The 22,186-nt window shown below is 42.4% G+C and overlaps 1 protein-coding gene across 2 annotated transcripts in view; it reads right to left on the bottom strand.

Annotated features, from left to right (window-relative positions):
• Positions 1 to 22,186, bottom strand: part of Ars2 (arsenic resistance protein 2) — an 842,642-nt gene that overhangs the window by 611,441 nt on the left and 209,015 nt on the right. Inside the window, exons 1-2 of one of the 2 annotated variants that reach the window (XM_080275727.1) lie at positions 21,055 to 21,102; positions 20,439 to 20,505 (exon numbers count right to left, since the gene is read on the bottom strand). In XM_080275727.1, the coding sequence (XP_080131853.1) occupies positions 20,439 to 20,505; positions 21,055 to 21,086 (99 nt within the window). In that variant the 5' untranslated portion in view covers positions 21,087 to 21,102. Of the gene's footprint in view, positions 1 to 20,438; positions 20,506 to 21,054; positions 21,103 to 22,186 lie in introns of those variants that run through there. The other variant, XM_080275726.1, reaches the window with a different exon arrangement.

Here is a 22,186-nt window from a genome sequence, read left to right as displayed (position 1 = left end):
GGCCTTGGTCACCTAATGGCGGCTCTCCATGCTGCATAATCTATTGCAGCCTCCCTGTTCATTCCCTTAACCCTGAAGTCACACTTAATGACCTCATCCCATGTCTTTCTCGGTATACTCCTCATAACCCCACCCCCAGTATTAACACTTCTCACTTTCCTCACCCAAATATCATCCCTCATACTCTCCACATGTCCAAACCATCTCAATCTACCTCTCCTCATCACAACACCAATATATTCCAACTTACCTCTCAACTCTTCCATCGTAAATCCAGCCCCCCCAGACCTTGCACACAGGGACGCACTACACATCCACCTAATCACTGTCATTTCTGTACGTCTAAGCCTGCGAATATCCTCCTCCTTTACTGCCCAGGTCTCACTACCATACAGCATTACACTCCTAACACATGCTGCATACAAAACCCCTTAGCACGTAGGAAGAGTCCTCTCAATGTCAGGAGAGGCAAGAGCTCCCTGAACGTCTTCCAACCACTTCTCACCCTGGCCACACACTAGCTCCAGCCCCACCTCCAGCACACAACATGTCTCCCAAATAACAAAACACTTCCACACACTCAAGAGATTCACCAGCAAGTTTAACCTTTTCACACCTGACAATCTCCACTTGCTCTCCCCAACAAGCTGTACACATAAAATCAACATTATCTCGCAGTCTACCTCTGATACCACTACATCTCTTGTGCACCCATTTATTACAAACACTGCACAAGATGGAATTATTTCCCATGCCTTTGTGGCAAACTGCACATGGCCACTCTCCCTCGTCTTTGACAGTACCGCCACCAACCCTAGATATCATCACTTTTGTTTTATCTGCATTTACCCTTGAGCCCTTGTACCCCATACCATCTCTCCATTTCCTAAATCTTTCCTCGGCTCCCTTTCATTCTCTGCAAACAACACCAAATCATCAGCATACAACATCTCCCACAGAAGTCCGTTTCTGAAGTCACGTGAGAGGGCTTCAAGTACCATGATAAACAACATGGGACTCAAAACTGACCCATGATGCACACCAACGTTCACGGAAAACTCATCACTCATATCTCCACTCACTCTTACCTGGGTGTGAGCACCCACATACATAGCCAAAACCACCCTAACCAGCCACTCCTCCAAGCCAAGCTTTCTCATTACCCACTTCACCACCTCTTTAGGGACTTTGTCAAAAACCTTTTCCAAATCAACAAAAACAAAATACAGATCCCTTTTTCTAACCAAAATATTTTTCCTGAAGCTGTCGAACAATGAATATGGCATCGGTGGTTCCCCTACCTGGCATAAACCCAAACTGCATCTCATCAATATTCACTCTTTCTCAAATCATACTTTCTAAAACTCTCTCCATTACCTTCATTATCTGATATAAAAGCTTTATACCTCTATAATTTCCTCTTTCCAGGGCATCATCCTTCCCTTTATACACATTTACAATTACACTCTTAAGCCAATCATCTAGGACAACACACTCATAAATAATCATATTTACCAGGTCAGTGACTAACCTCACCCCTATATCTCCTGAGGCCTTCAACATTTCGGCAGTCAATCAAGACACACCTGCTGTCTTCTCCACCTTCATCCTGCCTATTGCCTCACTCACACTAGCAGCATCAATCAAAGGCCAAGGGCCAAACACTGGATCTGCTGGCTCCAAACCTTCCCTGTCCCAGTCAAACTCCTAATTCAACAACCGGCTATAATGCTCTCTCCATGCATCTTTAAGATCCTCACTGTTCACCATTACCCTTCCCTCATCATTCTTCACACACTGCTAACTCCTGTTTAAACACTTCTATCACAGACTCATATTTCTCATCAACATTTGTGATCGTATTCATTCTACTCCAGTCTACATTATGGAAAAAGTTCCTCAGGGAAGCAAAGTCTTCCTTCCCATAATTATATCTATTTTCTTTGTGTTTTTCATCTCTTTCCCCTTCCCTTACTCCCACCACTTCCATCTCAATAACCAGATGATCACTTTTACCAAAGAGGTATTGGTAGGTTATGTTCCTCACATCAATAGGGTCCTTTGTGAATACTAAGTCGAGCCTTGATGGTTCGTATTCACCCCCAATTCTTGTATTTTCTTTAATTACTTGGGTTAACATGTTTTCCATCACCAATTCCATTAAATTATTTCCCCATGATTCCTCATTGCTCCTAGCATCCATACTTTCCTAGTCAACTTCTCTACAATTAAAATCTCCCATTATTATTATTCTATTTCTTTGTTCAATTATCATCTTTAGTTTAATACTGGATTCTCTTATTAACTGATCCTAATATTCTTCTGTCCATGCCCTACTTTTGGGAGGCATATAAAATACTATTATATCTATTTTTTTCTCCATAACTGTCCTCTATTTCAACTCCCAAATGTTCAGCCATGGTATTTTCAATTTCTATATTTTTTGCTCTTAGGCCATTACGGGTTAAAATCATTATACCTTCCCCAAACTTGCTTTCTCTATCCTTCCTCTAAATATTATAAGTGTTCCATCCAAATAATTTTGTATCAACATCTTGGGGCAATTTAGTCTCCACCAAGCAAACATTTCAGGTTTCTTTTCATTTATATAGTCCCCAATTTCCCCTTTCTTAGATATTAACCCATCCACATTACTATACATGATACTTAGATTTACTGCACTGGTTTTATTATTACTCATTCCTCTCTTTTCCATATTCAAATCCATACCCCTTATTTCCTTCACTTCTAGTTCCTCACATACTACTTCCTTATTTTCATATCCATCACTCTCAAAAAAAAAAATTTACATTCTTCCTCTGTCCTCCTGTCATTTTCTTCCTTTACTTGTTCCTTCAAAGATTTTAAAACTTCTCTTTCTTATTCATAAATATCTTTTCTTACTATAATATTTTCCATCCCTGCCTCTTTACTTAGTTTCCAGGTCACTTTAAGTATATCATTTATTACACATTCTGATGACAACTTAACTTTCATTGGTCTTGCTTCCCCTTTCTTATATGGCCCTATCCTCCTTACTTCCTCAATTTCTTTTTCCCACCTGTTTCCTTCAGCATCAATCTGGCCCATTATTTTTCTCACTTGATTCGCGTCTTTCTCAAATCTCACAGATCTAACTTTTTCTTCCTCATCCCTATTTCCAAATATTACCACACATCTGTTCCTTTCTACAGTTTCTTTCACTATTTTCTCTTTTTTCTTCATATTTTCAGTACATTTTCTTTGATTTTTTTCATCTTCATTTCCCTTACTTTCTGAATGATTTCCCTTAAGCTGACCACTTCTTTCCATTCTTCTTCTACATGTGCCCACTTTGCCTTTTGCTCTTCTAACACACTACTCACCTACTCCGTTTTGTTACTGCTCTCTTCTAGTTTTCTTCTTAATTCGATATTTTCTCGTTATCTCCTGGCTCGCCGTCTCATTGGCCTGTGTCAGACTATGTATAGTATTTTTGGCATTTTCTGATATGTTTCTTAATACTAGATCTTCCACTTTCTTTTTTAGTTCACTACCCCTCATAATCAATGTTTTAACCAAATCCATCATATTTGTTTCACTGTTAAAACCTAGAAATTCAGGTCTCTAGATGTTTACACTGTCAGCCATGTTTGAGGTTGGTTACAGTACTAAACTGCTGTTACCGATATTCCTATAAACATTCATGTATCCTCACTGACAACATCTTTTTACATTTCTGGTAGTCTATATTAATTTACAATACTTTAAACTTTAGACAAGACTACAGGAGACAGGACAAACATAATTCCTGAAAACTACTTAAGGTTTGACGCAGTGGTTGAGAGGCAGTCGAGACACGTCTGATAGCTTCGGCTGGTCCAGTGTGTATTTACCTAAATGTGATATACAGGAAATGAGCTACGCTCGTGGGGTCCTGTCTGTTTCTCAGTAAGTCAAATTTTTCTTTAAACTCGTTTAAGTTTTTAGACCGGACGATCTCTGCCCAGGCTATTCCACAGGTCTATGCATCTATAAGGAAAACTATATTTCTTGATATCCTTCAAGCAGCCTGGCTTCAGTTTCATTTACGTGTCCTCTTGTTACTATCTTATCCCATAAAAACAGATCTTCTTTGTCAATTTTATCTATTCCCATCATGGTCCTGAACACTACTATCATGTCGCCCCTCTTTCTTCTTTCCTCTAAGGCAAATCCAGCTTTTCCAGCCTCTCTCTGTACGACAGATCTGCCAGACTGGGGATCATTTTGGTTGCTGTTCTTTGTATTCTCTCAATCTTGTTTACCTTTCTTTTTGTATGGGGCCCACATTACTGCTGCATATTCTAACCTGGGGCAAATCATGGCCATTATCAATTCTTTCATCATCTCCTCATCCATATAATGAGAAGCTACTCTTATGTAGGTCAGAAGCTTATACGTCTCTTTAAGTGGATGTGTAGTGTGTCCCTGCGTGCAAGGTCTGGGGGGGCTGGGTTTACGATGGAAGAGTTGAGAGGTAGGATGGGACTGGAGTGTACTGGTGTTGTGATGAGGAGAGGTAGATTGAGATGGTTTGGACATGTGGAGAGTATGGGGGATGATAACTGGGTGAGGAAGGTGAGAAGTGTTAATACTGGGGTGGGGTTATGAGGGGTAGACCGAGAAAGACATGGGACGAGGTCATTAAGTGTGACCTCAGGGTCAAGGTACTGAACAGGGAGGTTGCAATGGATTGTGCAGCATGGAGAGCCGCCATTAGGTAACCAAGGCCGACGCATGCAACCATGTTGGAGCCTTTAAAAACAAAACAAAACAAAACAAAGCGAAACGTAATGCCACTCAGGGATGAGTGAGGCTGGTCACTCTTATTTTAAATGTCAGGACCAACTTGCCTAGCCCTGGGCTCCTACGCTCCTCATGGGGCAACGAAGGATTAGATGATGAATGAATGAATGAATGGTCCATCAGACCACTTCTTTGCCTAATTGTCTCCGTATCATTGAAAGTTGGAATACAAATGTGGGCGATTGTGTGTGTGTATGCGCCAACGCAAGATCGTGCTAGAAGAGTGAGAGAAGAGTTCTGGACAAATGTGGAAGTGTGCATGGAAAAGTTTGGAAGGAATGAGAGAGTGTTTTTGATTGGTGATATGAATGGTAAAGTTGGTAATGTGAAGGTGGATGGAATAGTTGGTGAGTGGGGTGTGCCTGCTGAGATAGATGAGAATGGGAGTGCGTTAGTGGACATTTGTGCTGCGAGGGGGTTCGTGACAGCCAATACCCTCTTCAGGCATAAAATGATCCACAGGTATACATGGCGAGTGATGAGAAGGGTGGGTGGTGAACTGAATGAAAGGAAGGCAATGATTGATTATGTGTGTGTGGATGAAAGGATGCGAAGATGTGTAAAGGATGCAAGAGTGTATAGAGGTTGGGGGAGTGGACTTTCTGACCACTACTTGGTGGTGGCCAGAATTAGGATGCAAGTAAGATGGAGGAATAGAAGAAGGGAAAGACGAGAGGAAGGAGTAGTTGCAAGGAGAGTGGAAAGGTTACAAGAGGATGAGAAAAATGCAGCGTATAAGAGAGAAGTGGAGGAACGATTGGGCAAATATGAATTGGAGCAGATGGGAGACGTGGAAGGTATGTGTAAGATGTTTACAGAAGAAATATGTGCAGCATGTGATGTGGTGTGTGGAAGGAAGAGAAGACGGAGGGGGGTGAAAGGAACAGCGTGGTGGACTGAAGAGGTGAAACAGGCTGTGGCACAAAAGAAGAAAGCATACAATGAATGGATGAGAAATAGGGGCGTGGAAGAAGTTGAGAGGCGGAAGAGAGAGTTATATGTGGAAAGGAGGAGAGAGGTGAAAAGATTAGTAAGAGAGAGTAAGAAGAGAGTGGATGAGGAATTTGGAAGGAATTTGAGTGTAAAGTGGAGGGACTGTAAGAAAATGTTCTAGAGAGAAGTGAAAAGAGTAAGACAGGGTGGAAGTGAAGTTAGCAGGGGAGTGAAAGATAAAAATGGTAGATTACTAGTGGAGAAGGGAGAAAAAGTGAGCAGATGGAGAGAACACTTTAAGGAATTGTTGAACGTAAAGGATGGAAGTAATGCGAGTATAAGTGCCTGGGGAATGGCTGGGAGAAGGAGGGAGGTGAGAAGACAGGAAGAAATCAGTAGGATAGAAGTTGTGGAAGCAATGAAGAAAGTTAAATCGGGGAAAGCCCCAGGAATTGATGGAGTGTGTGGTGAAATGCTGAAGCATGGGGTAGAGATGGTAGTAGAATGGATGTGGAAGATGTGCAGATTGGCCTGGGAGGAAGGTAGAGTCCCGGAGGATTGGAAGTCAGGTATAATTATTCTCTTGTACAAAGGAAAAGGGGAAAAAGAAGTGTGTGGTAATCATAGGGGCATTTGTCTTCTTAGTATAATAGGAAAAGTGTATGGTAGGATACTTATAGACAGAGTTAGAGAAAGAACAGAGAAATTAGTTGGAGAAGAACAGGGAGGCTTTAGGAAGGGAAGAGGTTGTGTAGATCAGATATTCATTCTTAGATCTTTAGTGGAAAAGTTTCTAGAGAAGGGAAAGAAGTTGTATGCGGCTTTCAAGGATTTGGAGAAAGCATAGGACAGGGTGGATACACAAGGATTGTGGAAAGTGTTAAGAATATATGGAGTAGATGGGAAGTTGTTGAATGCTGTGAGGAGTATGTACGATGGTGCGAAGGCTGCAGTGCGTGTGGATGGTGAACTAAGTGAATTTTTCCCTTTGAAAGTTGGTTTGAAACAGGGATGTGTCATGTCTCCATGGCTGTTCAATCTGTACATGGATGGGGTAATAAAAGAGGTACAAGGTAGGGTAGTGGATGTTGGAGTGGCCCTGGTGAGAGAGGATAGTGTTTGGAAACTCCCTGTACTGTTGTTTGCAGATGATACTGTGTTGTTGAGTGAAGACGAAGGGGAGTTGCAAGGCTTGGTGGATGAGTTTGAGAGAGTGTGTAAGAAACGGAACCTAAAGGTGAATGTAGGGAAGAGTAAAGTGATGGTCTTTGAGAGAGGTGAAGTTAGTGAATGTACAGCGAGGTTGGATGGTGAGGAATTGGAAAATGTGAGTACGTTTAAGTATTTGGGTAGTGTGATGAGTAAGGATGGAGGTTTGGAGGGTGAAGTGCTTGAAAGGGTACAGCAGGGAAGAAAGGTTGCTGGTTCTTTGAAAGCAGTGATAAGAAACAGGGAAGTGAGCATGGAAGTGAAAAAGTTACTACATGACAGTATTGTGATACCAACTCTAACGTACGGAAGTGAAGCTTGGACATTGTTGAAAGGACACAAGTCAAGAGTGAGAGCAGTGGAAATGAGTTATTTAAGAGGAGCCTGTGGAGTCACGTGGAGAGACAGGCTGACGAATGAGGATATAAAGAAGCGTTGTGGTGTGGATGTGGAAGTGATAGGAAGCGTTATGAGGAATACACTGAGGTGGTTTGGCCATGTGGAGAGGATGGAGGGTGAAAGACTGACGAAGAGAGTGTATGTGAGTGAGGTGGAGGGGGGAAGAGGGAGGGGGAGGCCGAGGATGAGATGGAGGGATGGGGTGGAGAGGTATATGAGAGAGGGGGGTGTGAGTTGGGAGCAGGGCAGTGAAATGGCGGGGGACAGGGCGACTTGGAGGCGATTTGTTTGTGGCCACCCCAAACGGGATTGAGGCATCTGGCAATAGATAGATAGATAGATCATTTCTGAACTCCTCCATAATTCTCTCCTGGTTGACAACTGTACTCCCCATTTCACTAGTCTTCTTTCTCAGTGAATCTACCTCAACTGACTTCATTTATTGCTGTGTCATTTGTTTAGTTCCCTTACTAACTCTTCATTTTGTTCCTTCTGCTTGTGTAATTCCTTTTTAATTTCCTCCATTTCCTTTAGGATTTTTTTAATTTTTTTTTATTCAGTTTCTCCACTAATTTATTATAAGCCCATTTCAACAAGTTCTGGGTAGAAGTCATCATCCTGTTCTCTACTTTCATCCCATCTACCTTCTAGAGCCACTTTTCCAAACTAGTCCATCATACAGAAAGATGATATCTATTTACAGTCTGGCATACCCCTCTGCCATGTCCATTTGCCTTGGTGTTTTTTATCTGACAATTAAGCTTCGTTTTCGTTTTTGTAGGCTCCAACATGCTTGCATGCATCGGCCTTGGTCACCTAGTGGCAGCTCTCCATGCTGCTCAATCTATGGCAGCCTCCCTGTCCAGTCCCTTAACCCTGAGGTCACACTTAATGACCTCGTTCCACGTCTTTCTCAGTCTACCCCTCGCAACCCCATCCCCGATATTAACACTTCTCACCCTCTGCACCCAATTATCATCCCCCATCCTCTCCACATGCCCAAACCATCCCACTCTACCTCTCCTTATCACAACACCAATACACTCCAGTCCCATCCTACCTCTCAACTTTTCCAACTTTTTTTCGTAAACCCAGGCCTCTTAGGTCTTGCATGCAGAGACACACTGCACATCCACCTAATCATTGTCATTTCTGTACATCTGAGCCTGTGAATATCCTCTTTGTTTACTGCCCATGTCTCACTACCATACAGCATCACACTCCTAACACATGTTGCATGCAAAGGCCCCTTAGTATATAGGGAGAATCCTCTCAATGTCAGGAGAGGCAACAATTCCCTGAACTTCTTCCAACCACTTCTCACCCTAGCCACAAAGCTAGCTCCAGCCCCACCCCCAGCACATAACATGTCTCCCAAATAAAAAACTCTTCTACACACTCAAGCGACTCACCAGCAAGTGCAATCCTTTCACGCCTGACACTCTCCACTTGCTCTCCTCGACACGCCGAACACATAAAATCAGCATTATCTCGCAGTCTACCTCTAATACCGCTACATCTCTTGTGCACCTATTTATCACAACCACTGCATAAGACAGAATTACTTCCCACACTCTTGTGGCAAATTGCACACGGCCACTCTCCCTCATCTTTGACTGTATCACCACCAACCCTAGATATCACCGTTGTTTTATCTGCATTTACCTTCAAACCCTTGTGCCCCATACCATCTCTCCATTTCTTAAATCTTTCCTCCACCTCCCTTTCATTCTTTGCAATCAACACCAAATCATCAGCATACAACATCTCCCAAGGAAGTCCATTTCTGAAGTCACGTGAGAGGGCTGCATGCACCATGATAAACAACATGGGACTCAAACCTGACCCCTGATTAACACCAATGTTCACGGAAAACTCATCACTCAAATCTCCATTCACTCTTACCTGGGTGCAAGCACCCACATACATGGCCATAACCACCGTAATCAGCCACTCCTCCAACTCGAGCTTTTTCATTCCCCACTTCACCACCCCTCTAGGGACTCTGTCAAAGGCCTTTTCCAAATCAACAAAAACAAAATACAGATCTCTTTTCTTCCCAATATATTTTTCCTGAAGCTGCCGAACAATAAATATGGCATCAGTGGTCCCCCTGCCTGGCATAAACCCAAACTGCATATCATCAATATTCACTCTTTCTCTAAATATACCTTCTAGAACTCTCTCCATTACCTTCATTATCTGATCTAAAAGCTTTATACCTCTATAATTTCCTCTTTCCAGGGCATCACCCTTCCCACTGTACACATTTACAATTACACTCTTCAACCAATCATCTGGGACAACACACCATATATACTGTAATTATATTTACTAGGTCAGTGACTAACCTCACCCCTATATCCCCTGAGGCCTTCAACATTTCAGCAGTCAACCCAGACACACCTGCTGCCTTCTTCACCTGCATCGTGCCTATTGCCTCACTCACAGTAGCAGCATCAATCAAAGGCCAGGGGCCAAACACTGGATCTGCTGGCTCCAAACCTTCCCTGTCCCAGTCAAACTCCTCATTCCACAACTGGCTACAGTATAATGCTCTCTCCATGCATCTTTAATATCCCCACTGTTCACCACCACCCTTTCTTCATCATACTTCACACACTGCTCACCTATAATGTCCCGATTACCCCTCTTCATCTGATTTGCCACCATAAATATCATATTTTTCCTTTCCCCTTGATTTTGGTTACCTAGTAAAAGTCTCTGTGACTCAGACTTCACCTTGTATACCTCTCTTCTGGCCCTACACTTGGCAGCCAAGTATTCCTCCTTGTTACCACCCTTCTTCCATTCCAGGAAAAGCCTTCTTTTCTCCTTAACTGCAGCTTCTACACCCTCATCCCACCACCAACTTACTTTATGTCTTGGTGGGCCTCTTGTTCAATCGCATATTGCATCAGTAACTCTCAAGAGGTTGTTCCTGAGGGCTTTGTACTGTTCATTAATGCCTCTGTCTATGGCTCCCTGTTCAGCCACCACTCTCATCTCATTATACAAGGCATCCCATACTGCTTGATTTTCCAGTTTCTATATTTTCCTCCTAGGTAAAAAAGTCCTCTTTTTCATCATTTTTAAGCACTATGTCAAATCAACAGTTTGTACTGCTGCACACACTCCTCGCTTCCTATAACTTTAACATCCCTCACTAACCTCCTATCAGCCCTCCTGACCAGAAAATAATCTATCTGACTACTACTTCCCCCAGACTCGTATGCAATCAATCTAGTCTCTCTTTTCCTAAAATGTGTGTTCCACGGAACACAATCATGTTCATTGCCTCCCCAAACTCGAGAATCCTTTCCCCTTTGGCATTTCTTATACCATATGCACATCCCCCATGTACTCTTTCATAACCTTGAGCTGCTTCACCTACATGACCATTTAAGCCCCCTCCCAAAACCACTATCTCATCATACCCCATACCACCTACTACACGTATTGTCATCTCAAAATCTATCCTTCTCTATCTCATCCAAGCCTGCCTGTGAGGCATATGCCGATATAATTGCAGTCATCATTCCACTGATTTTTTTATGTTTACTTTCTTTAGACAATACTTTTTTGCCATTACAGTACTTGCTCTACTATGCTGAATCATCACTTACAGTGGAATATCCTAACTTGCAGTCTTATGGCACTGGGCACATGCAGCGATTTGAGAATTTCGCGATTTAGAAATAACTAATTTAAGGGGAAAAATTACTTATTAGTAGGTCATTCTGGAAAAATTGCCCCCACTACCCCCTAACTGACATCAAACTGGCCACCAGCAAACTCTAACAACCTGGAAAAGTAATTAGCAAAGTATTTAATTACACACACACACATCCAGTCTAACAACTTAAACAAGTTCAATGCAATATTTGACTTATGGAGAAACAGAGAGAGGACACCACGAGCATGGCTCATTTCCTGCATATCACAACTAGGTACATACACACACACACACACCTTAATGAAGGCATGTAAAAACTAAATCCTATTATAAGGTCCTTGGTGGAAATGTTCCTTTCCGCGCTGATCCCCCTTATGGAATTCCTTGCAAACAATCCACTCCACCTTACCCCCACCCTCAGAGAGAGAGAGAGAGAGAGAGACACACACACACACACACACACATACACACACCATTAGTGCAAACATAGCATAACATGTTCAAAAACACATCAGGTAACCTTCACTTTTGAGGCTGCAGTTGCGAATTATGTATAATTTCCGCAATTGCCGATCTTCCAAGCCGTGTTTTTTTTTTTTTTTTTTTTTTTTTTACGACTCTGGGCAAAGGCTCAGGGCTTATTTCTTGGGGGCAGTCACCTATCCCAAGGCCCAGTAGTCCTCCTACACCTCCACATGTTACCACTTCGGCGCTAACACCCACCGTCCATATTGAATACATGCTAGGGCTGTCTCATACAGGACTGGTGTATTGGTATTAGCGGAGGTACTTTTACAACATGTCGGTGGGTCATCTGGTAGATCAGGAAAGTCTGCTTTTTAGGAAATTCAAACCCTTAAACTGTTCCCTGCCCCAGCCGGGATTCGATCCTGGGTCCATTAGGACTGCAGGCCGCCTCTCTACCGATTCAGCCACCGCCTTCCCCCATGTTGCATGATGTTGCCGCATATTATGAATTCGCTGTTTAGAAATGTGCGATTTAGCAGATTCCACTGTAATTTAGCCTAATAACAAGTCTGACTCATTTAAACAGATACAACTTGGGAGTGCCCTGATTGGAGCGAGTTGCTGTGCATCCGACCTCTCTCACTGCTGTGTGTGTGTGTGTGTGTGTGTGTGTGTGTGTATTTACCTAGTTGTGATATACAGGAAATGAGCTATGCTCATGGGGTCCCGTCTCTTTTTCTCGTTAAGTCAAATTTTGCTTTGAACTCTTTTAACTTTTTAGATTGGACGATCTCTTTGTCCAGGCTGTTCCACAGGTCTATGCATCTATATGGAAAGCTATACTTCTTTATATCCTTCAAACAACTTGGCTTTTTCAGCTTCATTCCATGTCCTCTTGTTACTCTCCCATCCCATACAAACAGATCATTTTTATCAATTACCATCATGGCCCTGAACACTGCAATCATGTCGCCCCTTTCTCTCCATTCTTTTAGTGTAAGCAGGTCCAGCATTTCCAGTCTCTCTCCGTAAGACAGATCTGCCAGGCTGGGGACCATCTTGGTTGCTATTCTTTGTATTCTCTTGATCTTATTTGTGTGTTTCTTCTTGTGTGGAGAACACACTACTGCCACATATTCCAACCTGGGGTGGATCATGGCCACTATCAATTTTTTCATCATTTCCTCATCCAGTAGAGCGTGTGTAACAGTGGGAAATGCTGTGAGTGATTGGTTTCCCGTGAGAGTGGGGCTGCGACAGGGATGTGTGATGTCGCCTTGGTTGTTTAATATTTACATGGATGGTGTTGTAAGGGAGGTGAATGCAAGAGTTTTAGGTGGTCTGAGTCTGGTAAATGTTGATGGAGGAGAGTGGAATCTGAAGCAGCTGCTGTTTGCAGATGATATTGCACTGGTGACTGATTCAGAGGAGAGATTGAGACAGTTGGTAGAGGAGTTTGGAAGGGTGTGTGAAAGGAGGAAATTGAAAGTAAATGAGAATAAGAGTAAAGTGATGAAGTGTACGAGGTTGATAGATGGTAGGGGGATGAATATAGTTTTGAATGGTGAGTTGCTTGAGGAGGTAGATTGTTTTAAATATCTAGGGTCACATGTTGCTGTGGATGGAAGAATAGATGCAGAAGTGAAGTTTAGAATAAATGAAGTAGGAAAGGTGCTGGGAGGAATGAAAAAAGTGTTTAAATGTCATTCGCTTAGAATGGATGTAAAGAGAAGGCTGTATGAGGGTGTTGTGGTACCGACTGCATTATATGGGGCTGAAACATGGAATATGGGTGTAGCAGAGAGGAAAAGTTTGAATGTAATGGAGATGAGATGTCTGAGGAGTATGTGTGGAGTGACGCGTATGGATCGGGTGCGAAATGATGAAGTGCGAAGGAGAACTGGAGTTGTTCGGGAGATGGCTGGTAGAGTTGAGCAGAGGGTGTTGCAATGGTTTGGACACATGGAGAGAATGGATAATGAGCGATTGGTGAAAAAGATAACTAGATCTGATGTGAGAGGTGTAAGGCTGAGAGGAAGACCACGAATAGGATGGATGGACAGTGTGAAGAGAGCGCTGGATGCGAGAGGGATGTCTGTTGAGCAAGGAAGAGTGGCTGTGCGTGACAGAAATAAATGGAGAGAAATTGTGAATGAATAAGTGATGACGCAGCCCTGAGGGGATATTCTCCCGCATTTGGTCTGATCAGCTAGTCAGGTCAGGTGCGGGTAAGGGGATGGGTCTGTTATGATGTGGCAGGGGTAAACCAGTTCTGCTGTCGGGCCCTGCTGCGGATGTCACTGATTGCATTGCCCAGTTGACCCTTGTGCGGTGTGGTGCGGTGAGGATCTGTCCGTTCTCCCCTTTGGGGCTAAGATGCAAATGAATGTGTTTGAATGGATGAGTAAATGGAGAGTGAGTCGTCCTGTCTCGGCTACCTCCCTTTCCTTGGGGGAAGCAGCCTAGGTATATAGATAGATAGACATCTGGCTCCAATCTTGGATCCTATTCAGGTCTTCCTGAAGCATTATACAGTCTTCCTCGACTTCTACTCTCCTCAAGATCTTTGCATCATCAGCACACACTCTTGCGTAACTGTCCACTCCATCTATTATATCTATCTATCTATCTATTGCCAGACGCCTCAATACCGTTTGGGGTGGCCACAAACAAATCGCCTCAAAGTCGCCCTGTCCCCCGCCATTTCACTGCCCTGCTCCCAACTCACACCCCCCTCTCTCATATACCTCTCCACCCCATCCCTCCATCTCATCCTCAGCCCCCCCCTCCCTCTTCCCCCCTCCACCTCACTCACATACACTCTCTTCATCAGCCTTTCACCCTCCATCCTCTCCACATGGCCAAACCACCTCAGTGTGTTCCTCATAACGCTTCCTAACACATCCTCATCCACACCACAATGCTCTTTTATATCCTCATTCGTCAGCCTGTCTCTCCATGTGACTCCACAGGCTCCTCTTAAATAACTCATTTCCACTGCTCTCACTCTTGACTTGTGTCCTTCCAACAACGTCCAAACTTCACTTCCATACATTAGAGTTGGAATTACAATACTGTCATGTAGTAACTTTTTCACTTCCATGCTCACTTCCCTGTTTCTTATCACTGCTTTCAAAGAACCAGCAACATTTCTTCCCTGCTGTACCCTTTCAAGCACTTCACCCTCCAAACCTCCATCCTTACTCATCACACTACCCAAGTACTTAAACGTACTCACATTTTCCAATTCCTCACCATCCAACCTTGCTGTACATTCACTGACTTCACCTCTCTCAAAGACCATCACTTTACTCTTCCCTACATTCACCTTTAGATTCTGTTTCTTACACACTCTCCCAAACTCATCCAACAAGCCTTGCAGCTCCCCTTCGTCTTCACTCAACAACACAGTATCATCTGTAAACAACAGTACAGGGAGTTTCCAAACACTATCCTCTCTCACCAGGGCCACTCCAACATCCACTACCCTACCTTGTACCTCTTTTATTACCCCATCCATGTACAGATTGAACAACCATGGAGACATGACACATTCCTGTCTCAACCCAACTTTCAAAGAGAAAAATTCACTTAGTTCACCATCCACACGCACTGCAGCCTTCACACCATCGTACATACTCTTCACAGCATTCAACAACTTCCCATCTACTCCATATACTCTTAACACTTTCCACAATCCTTGTCTATCCACCCTGTCATATGCTTTCTCCAAATCCATGAAAGCAGCATACAACTTCTTTCCCTTCTCTAGAAACTTTTCCACTAAAGATCTAAGAATGAATATCTGATCTACACAACCTCTTCCCTTCCTAAAGCCTCCCTGTTCTTCTCCAACTAATTTGTCTGTTCTTTCTCTGGCTATGTCAATAAGTATCCTACCATACACTTTTCTTATTATAATAAGAAGACAAATGCCCCTATGATTACCACACACTTCTTTTTCCCCTTTAACTTTGTACAAGGGAATAATTATACCTGACTTCCAATCCTCCGGGACTCTACCTTCCTCCCAGGCCAATCTGCACATCTTCCACATCCATTCTACTACTATCTCTCCCCCATACTTCTGCATTTCACCACACACTCCATCAATTCCTGGGGCTTTCCCCGATTTAACTTTCTTCATTGCTTCCACAACTTCTATCCAACTGATTTCTTCCTGTCTTCTCACCTCCCTCCTTCTCCCAGCCATTCCCCAGCCACTTATACTCGCATTACTTCCATCCTCTATGTTCAACAATTCCTTAAAGTGTTCTCTCCATCTGCTCACTTTTTCTCCCTTCTCCACTAGTAATCTACCATTTTTATCTTTCACTCCCCTGCTAACTTCACTTCCACCCTGTCTTACTCTTTTCACTTCTCTCCAGAACATTTTCTTACAGTCCCTCCACTTTACACTCAAATTCCTTCCAAATTACTCATCCACTCTCTTCTTACTCTCTCTTACTAATCTTTTCACCTCTCTCTTTCTTTCTACATATAACTCTCTCTTCCGCCTCTTAACTTCTTCCACGCCCCTATTTCTCATCCATTCATTGTATGCTTTCTTCTTTTGTGCCACAGCCTGTCTCACCTCTTCAGTCCACCACGCTGTTCCTTGCACCCCCCTCCGTCTTCTCTGCCTTCCACACACCACATCACATGCTGCACATATTTCTTCTGTAAACATCTTACACACACCTTCCACATCTCCCATCTGCTCCAATTCATATTTGCCCAATCGTTCCTCCACTTCTCTCTTATACTCTGCCTTTTTCTCATCCTCTTGTAACCTTTCCACTCTCCTTGCAACTACTCCTTCCTCTCGTCTTTCCCTTCTTCTGTTCCTCCATCTTACTTGCATCCTAATTCTGGCCACCACCAAGTAGTGGTCAGAAAGTCCACTCCCCCAACCTCTATAAGCTCTTGCATCCATTACATATCTACTATATCATTTCCATAAATCAGGAACATTACTGGCGCTAACACCGAGCCCTATGGGACTCCACTTGTTACTTTCTTCCATTCGGACATCTTGTCCTTTATTACTGTCCTCATTTGTCTGTCTCTCAAGAAGTCACACATCTACTCCAGGACGTTTCCCTTCAGTCCTCCTATGTGTTCCAATTTCCACATTAGTCGCTTGTGGGGTACCTTGTCAAAGGATTTGTCCAGATCTAGATACACATAATTCACCCAGCTGTCTCTCTCCTGTAACATGTCAATCACTCTTGCGTAAAAGCTCAGCAAGTTGGAAACACATGACCTTCCACTTCTGAATCCAAATTGGCTCTCAGCCAACACGTTCGTCTCCTCCATATATTTTATCCATCTGTCTTTCAGGATTCTCTCGCACAATTTTGCATGGCTATGTTTGAATGCTCGCACCCAGGTAAGCATGCATGGAGATTTGAGTGATGAGTTTTCTGTGAATGTTGGTGTGCATCAGGGGTCAGTCTTGTGCCCCTTGTTGTTTATCATGGTACATGAAGCCTTTAAAAACAAAAATGAAAGTCACCTTCAAATTTGAGTGACTCCGATGCCCCTCCCCCCCTTTTCTGTTGGTTGCAGTGACAATGCTCCAACCCACTTTGTTTCGACATCACAGCTGTACAAATGTTTTATCACCTGTTAGGACAATTTTCAGAAAATTTTTGCCAGCATTCAAATAATCAAACAGATCCTGACTGACTGTGACATGGTTCTCATTTTGCTCATCTGTCAGCAGATACAGCACAGATTTTGCAGCAACAAAATGCATCTACAGTTTTTTGGTTAAAATCATGTGGTAAAAACTTTTACAGATGCCTACTTCTTCGCAAACTTCGCGGACAGCCAGGCAACGATTTTCAGGGATCACAGCATGCACTTTCTCAATGTGATTGTCATCTGTTGACGTGGATGGTCATCCAGATGTGGGATCATCTTTGGTGGATCTTCTTCCCAATCTGAACTGCTGGAACCACTTGTGACACTGCTAAAACAATCCTCTCCATATGCATGTTGCAATATCTGAAGTCTCCATAAAAGTTCTTCCCAATCTGAAACAATTTCACACGCACATGTTGCTCTTCAGGATCCTTCATTGTTCAACTTGCAACAAATCATCAAGGGCATGAAACACACGTTCACTCAAGTTCATGTACCTTGATGACTAAGTGACATGGCATGATGCAGCTAGTGTTAGACTTAAGCTCAAAGTTATCACGACACTGTGCTCCCATCATGAACATGCTATGCCAGCTAATTAGTGTGCTATTTTCAGTTTCTATTTGGACAGACCTCATATAACATCTGGTGGTCTTTTGGGTCAAGGCACTCCAAATGGATGGGACCTGTGATTGTTTAAATCCAAAGGATGACTGGGATTTATTTCCCACATAATGCCAAATCCATGAGATGACTGGGACTTATTTCTCACATGATGCCACTCAAGGTCAAGTGAGGCTGGCTCCCCCCCCCCCCCCAGAATGTTAGGACTGAGTAGACTAGCCCCAGTCTCCAACACTCCCGATTAAGCAAGAAAGGAATAGACGAAGGATGGATAAATAACAAAAATTGGTTTAAACTACTAGTTAAGCAAATTTTTAAAGTGTTAATTTAATATATGCCAATGTTACATAATGAGTTCAGTACTTTAAATTTGTCACTCTCACCCTTTGAGGTCTGAATAGGTCCTTCAAAAGAGCTCTTTCATCTCATCATAATAAAAATTGCCTGATGAATTCACTGCATTCATCTAACAACAGCACCCTAGTTAAGAAGGTTTTAATGATGGCTATACAGTACTTAACCCCTTCGACTCATGGTCCCTCTCCAGACCCAAAAACTTTGTCTGGAGCTGGGAAGTATAAAACTATAAAAGGCATTCCATGATAACAGTGGTTAAAAATGAAGTGGGAAAATTATATACTGTGCAATAATACCAATTATATCTGCTACCAGTGTGTTCTACAACAGACCAAGGGTTAGGAGAAATGGACTTGGAACTTCATTCTCTAGTACAGAACATTCCTTAACCCTTTAACCGCGGGTGTCATTCCAGAATGACATTGCAAAAACTGGACCAAACCGCGGGTGTCATTCTCGAATGTTTGTGAATATTTTGAATACCCCGCGTTTTTTCCGTGCGCCAATTGTTTCGAGGGAGAGTAGCTATTAAGTTCTTTCACTCCAGCCGACCCCCACCTCCCTCCTCCCCCCCCTGGGGCCCCACCTCCCACCCCCTGGGCCGCCCACCCCACCCCGGACCAAACACGCATCAGTATCTGTCCAGCTGTGTGAGCGACAACATTGCTGATGTGGAAGTGAAGTGCAGGCAATTACAGTGCCTTTTACCTGCCTCAGTGAACACAGAGTGGGTGTTTATCGTATGTGCAGTGTTCATATATGTTTACAGTATTATTATCAGAATGAGGTTGGCATTTGGTAATGGTGTGTGAGCGAAAAATAGTGATTACAACACCGCTGATGTGGCAGTGAAGTACGGGTAATGACAGTGCCTTTTACCTGCCTCAGTGAACACAGAGTGGGTGTTTATCGTATGTGCAGTGTTCATATATGTTTATAGTATTATTATCAGAATGAGGTTGGCATTTGGTAATGGTGTGTGAGCGAAAAATAGTGATTACAACACTGCTGATGTGGCAGTGAAGTGCGGGTAATGACAGTACCTTTTACCTGCCTCAGTGAACACAGTGGGTGTTTATCGTATGTGCAGTGTTCATATATGTTTATAGTATTATTATCAGAATGAGGTTGGCATTTGGTAATGGTGTATGAGCGAAGGTAATGGTGTGTGAGCGAAAAATAGTGATTTTAGATCGCTCACTTCTAATGGCACTGCCCATCCAGTGATAGTCAACGAAATCATGAAACTTACTTCATTGCAAAGCCGAAGGTTAGTACTTTCTAATGGTACCTTATTTTTCGCTCTAGATTTATTCTGTGCAGAGTTACTGAAAGTGACAGTGATATACAGTGATGCGACAGTGACGTGCTTTACCAATAACTGTATAATGGATAATGTAGTAATAAGGGATATTTTGCCTAGAAAAAAATGTAAATATTGGCCAGTATAATAAGTGATATTGTAATAAGAGAATCTGCGGCACTTGTGTAATTCTGCGGCACTTGTGTAATTCTGTGATGTGACAGTGATGCAATATAGTAATAAGTTCAGTGTAAATATAATGTATAATGCCCAGATTATATGTAAAATAATATTAGAAGTTAGAAATAATGAAAAGATCGCCTGAAACGTCAGAGAGCGGGTGACGCCGCAGTGAAGTGAGGCGCAGCTGCAGTGAAGTGTGGGCGCAGCCGCAGTGAAGTGCCTTTTACCTACCTCAGTGAACACAGAGTGGGTGTTTATCGTATGTACAGTGTTCATATATGTTTATATTACTATTATGAGAGAGTGGTTGGCATTTGGTACTGGTGTGTGGGGCGTAAAATAGTGATTTTACACCCCTCACTTCTAACGGCTCTGCCCGTCCTGTGAAAGTCAACAAAGTCATGAAACCTACATCAATGGAAAGCTGAAGGTTAGTACTTTCTAATGGTACCTTATTTTTTTCTCTAGCTTTATTCTGTGCAGAGTTATTAAGGTTTAAAGGTTTGTTTACATTTGGCTGAAACCCCCGCGGGAGAGGACAGTCAGACCAAAACAATACCCGCGGTTAAGGGGTTAAGACAGCAAATTCTTTATCTCACTGTCCCTAGTTCATTTGACACAGGAAAAGTATTATCATCATTACTGACGACGACGATGAGGATGAGGATGATAATGAAAATGGACAAGGAGGACAAATGGGGGGAAGGATAATGATGATGGAAATAATGATGATGACGACTAAATCAATTATGATTATGGCAGAGACTGCAGTAACTGGATAAAAGGGGCATTACAAAAATGTTTACTAACCTTGAGATTGGCTAATTGCTCCTCCTTGCGCTTGACACACTCCTCTGGGTGGTACTTGGCCTTGAACCTACAGACCAACAGCAGAATTAGAATAATCACACCCAGCTAGCCTCACTCCACAGTGGACTAAGATGCTCCCATGTAAACCCTAATGATCATACTTCTACCACCTCCATAAGTTACTCTACAAATCATTGTTTTACCATTACCTACAAGAAGTTCTTAATAAATCATCTTACTTTCTACCTTTACCTACAATAAATCTTCTCAGTCTACGTATGTATGTGCGGAACATAATCAGCACTTCTTATCTATCACCATCTTTATCAAAAATCTTCTGTGAAACTGCACTCCATCATAACTGCACACCATCATTGAAAAAGAAATTAATAATACTATTATGGCCCCAAAGGAAGCTATGCCTTACTTTCCTATCGCTTTATTATGATTTCCTAGTAATTCTACTTGAAAGACAAAATTAAATGAGTATCGTACTTGGCAGAGTGGTTATTTGCGAATGAAATAAAAATACAGTGCAGGTTTGCTCCCTAACAAGTAAGCTAGTATGAGAGCAAGAGATTATATTCTAATCATCACTAGACACAGTAAACCTCACCTGGGTGGCGTGACCTCAATACACACACACATGGGGGTAAGAGCGGATAAACGAAACGGCAGGTCCTTGTGCGACCCCCTAAACTAAAACAGTACGAGATGCGTCTGTCACACTGCATTGCGCGCAGCGGCCTAGTCTAAAAACACGCGTACGAACTCCCCCATGTGTGCTTTTTATATCTGCCTCATCAGTTCGACGCAAGAGAAATGCAGTGGGGCTTGAGGTGTGCAGCTGATGGAAGAGGCTGGAAGGCGACTGTTAGGAGGCAAATGTTGGGATTAGGTTGGGGCGTGACCATAGCACAACCCTGATTAGTACAAACCCTAACTCACACTACAATTAGTCATTATTCCTACTATTATTTGTGACACTCCTTCAGTTCAAGCCATATAATATATACAAATATAAAATCACCTAATAATGACTTTCAACATCTGAATAAAACTGAACAATACATTTTGCAATATACATGTCTTTAATCATCCTAAAGTATATTAAAGGTGCACATACACTATGACAGATAGACTTCACTTCCAAACCAGTTTATCACTGTTAAAGTCTGTTATTTCCAAAAACACTGTACAGTCACCCCAAGAAGTAGTGGCAGTGTTCAGATTATTTCAGAGAGTGATTATGCACATTTTTTTTTTTTTTTTCCCCTTCTTCTGTTGTTAAAAAAAAAAAAAAAAAAAAAAAAAAAAAAAAAAAAATCCTAGTTTGTAAAACAGTATCAGAAAACAATAGGTAATTGCCAAGGTAATTGTGCATTTTAAAACTGTAGGCCATAATTACGCATAGTTAGTTATGATAATAGGAAATCCTCAAACAGAACTACAGTAACTGAAAATTGACATTTCAGGACAATCGGTCAGGGACAGTCCAGAATCATTTGTGGAATTTAAAACCATTACAGCAACTAGAAATAATTTTTTTAGGAGCATATGAGTGAAAAGAAAAGAGATTCAATAACCAATTATAGGTAATCATTATTAATAATATTTTGTTAAAATATTGATAAGTCGAAGCCAACTACATCCTTCTCTGTTGTCTCCATGGACAGCAGCATAAAGTGGGAAGCAGCATAAGTTAGCAGGCTATTTTAAATGGCTCATCAACATGCATGAATGAAGAC

This window comes from Coenobita brevimanus, chromosome 62 (assembly GCF_032717465.1).
Source record: "Coenobita brevimanus isolate Jiangsu-jjx chromosome 62, ASM3271746v2, whole genome shotgun sequence".
In the NCBI taxonomy this organism is placed as follows: domain Eukaryota; kingdom Metazoa; phylum Arthropoda; class Malacostraca; order Decapoda; family Coenobitidae; genus Coenobita; species Coenobita brevimanus.
This window is presented reverse-complemented; position numbering and strand designations above follow the sequence as displayed.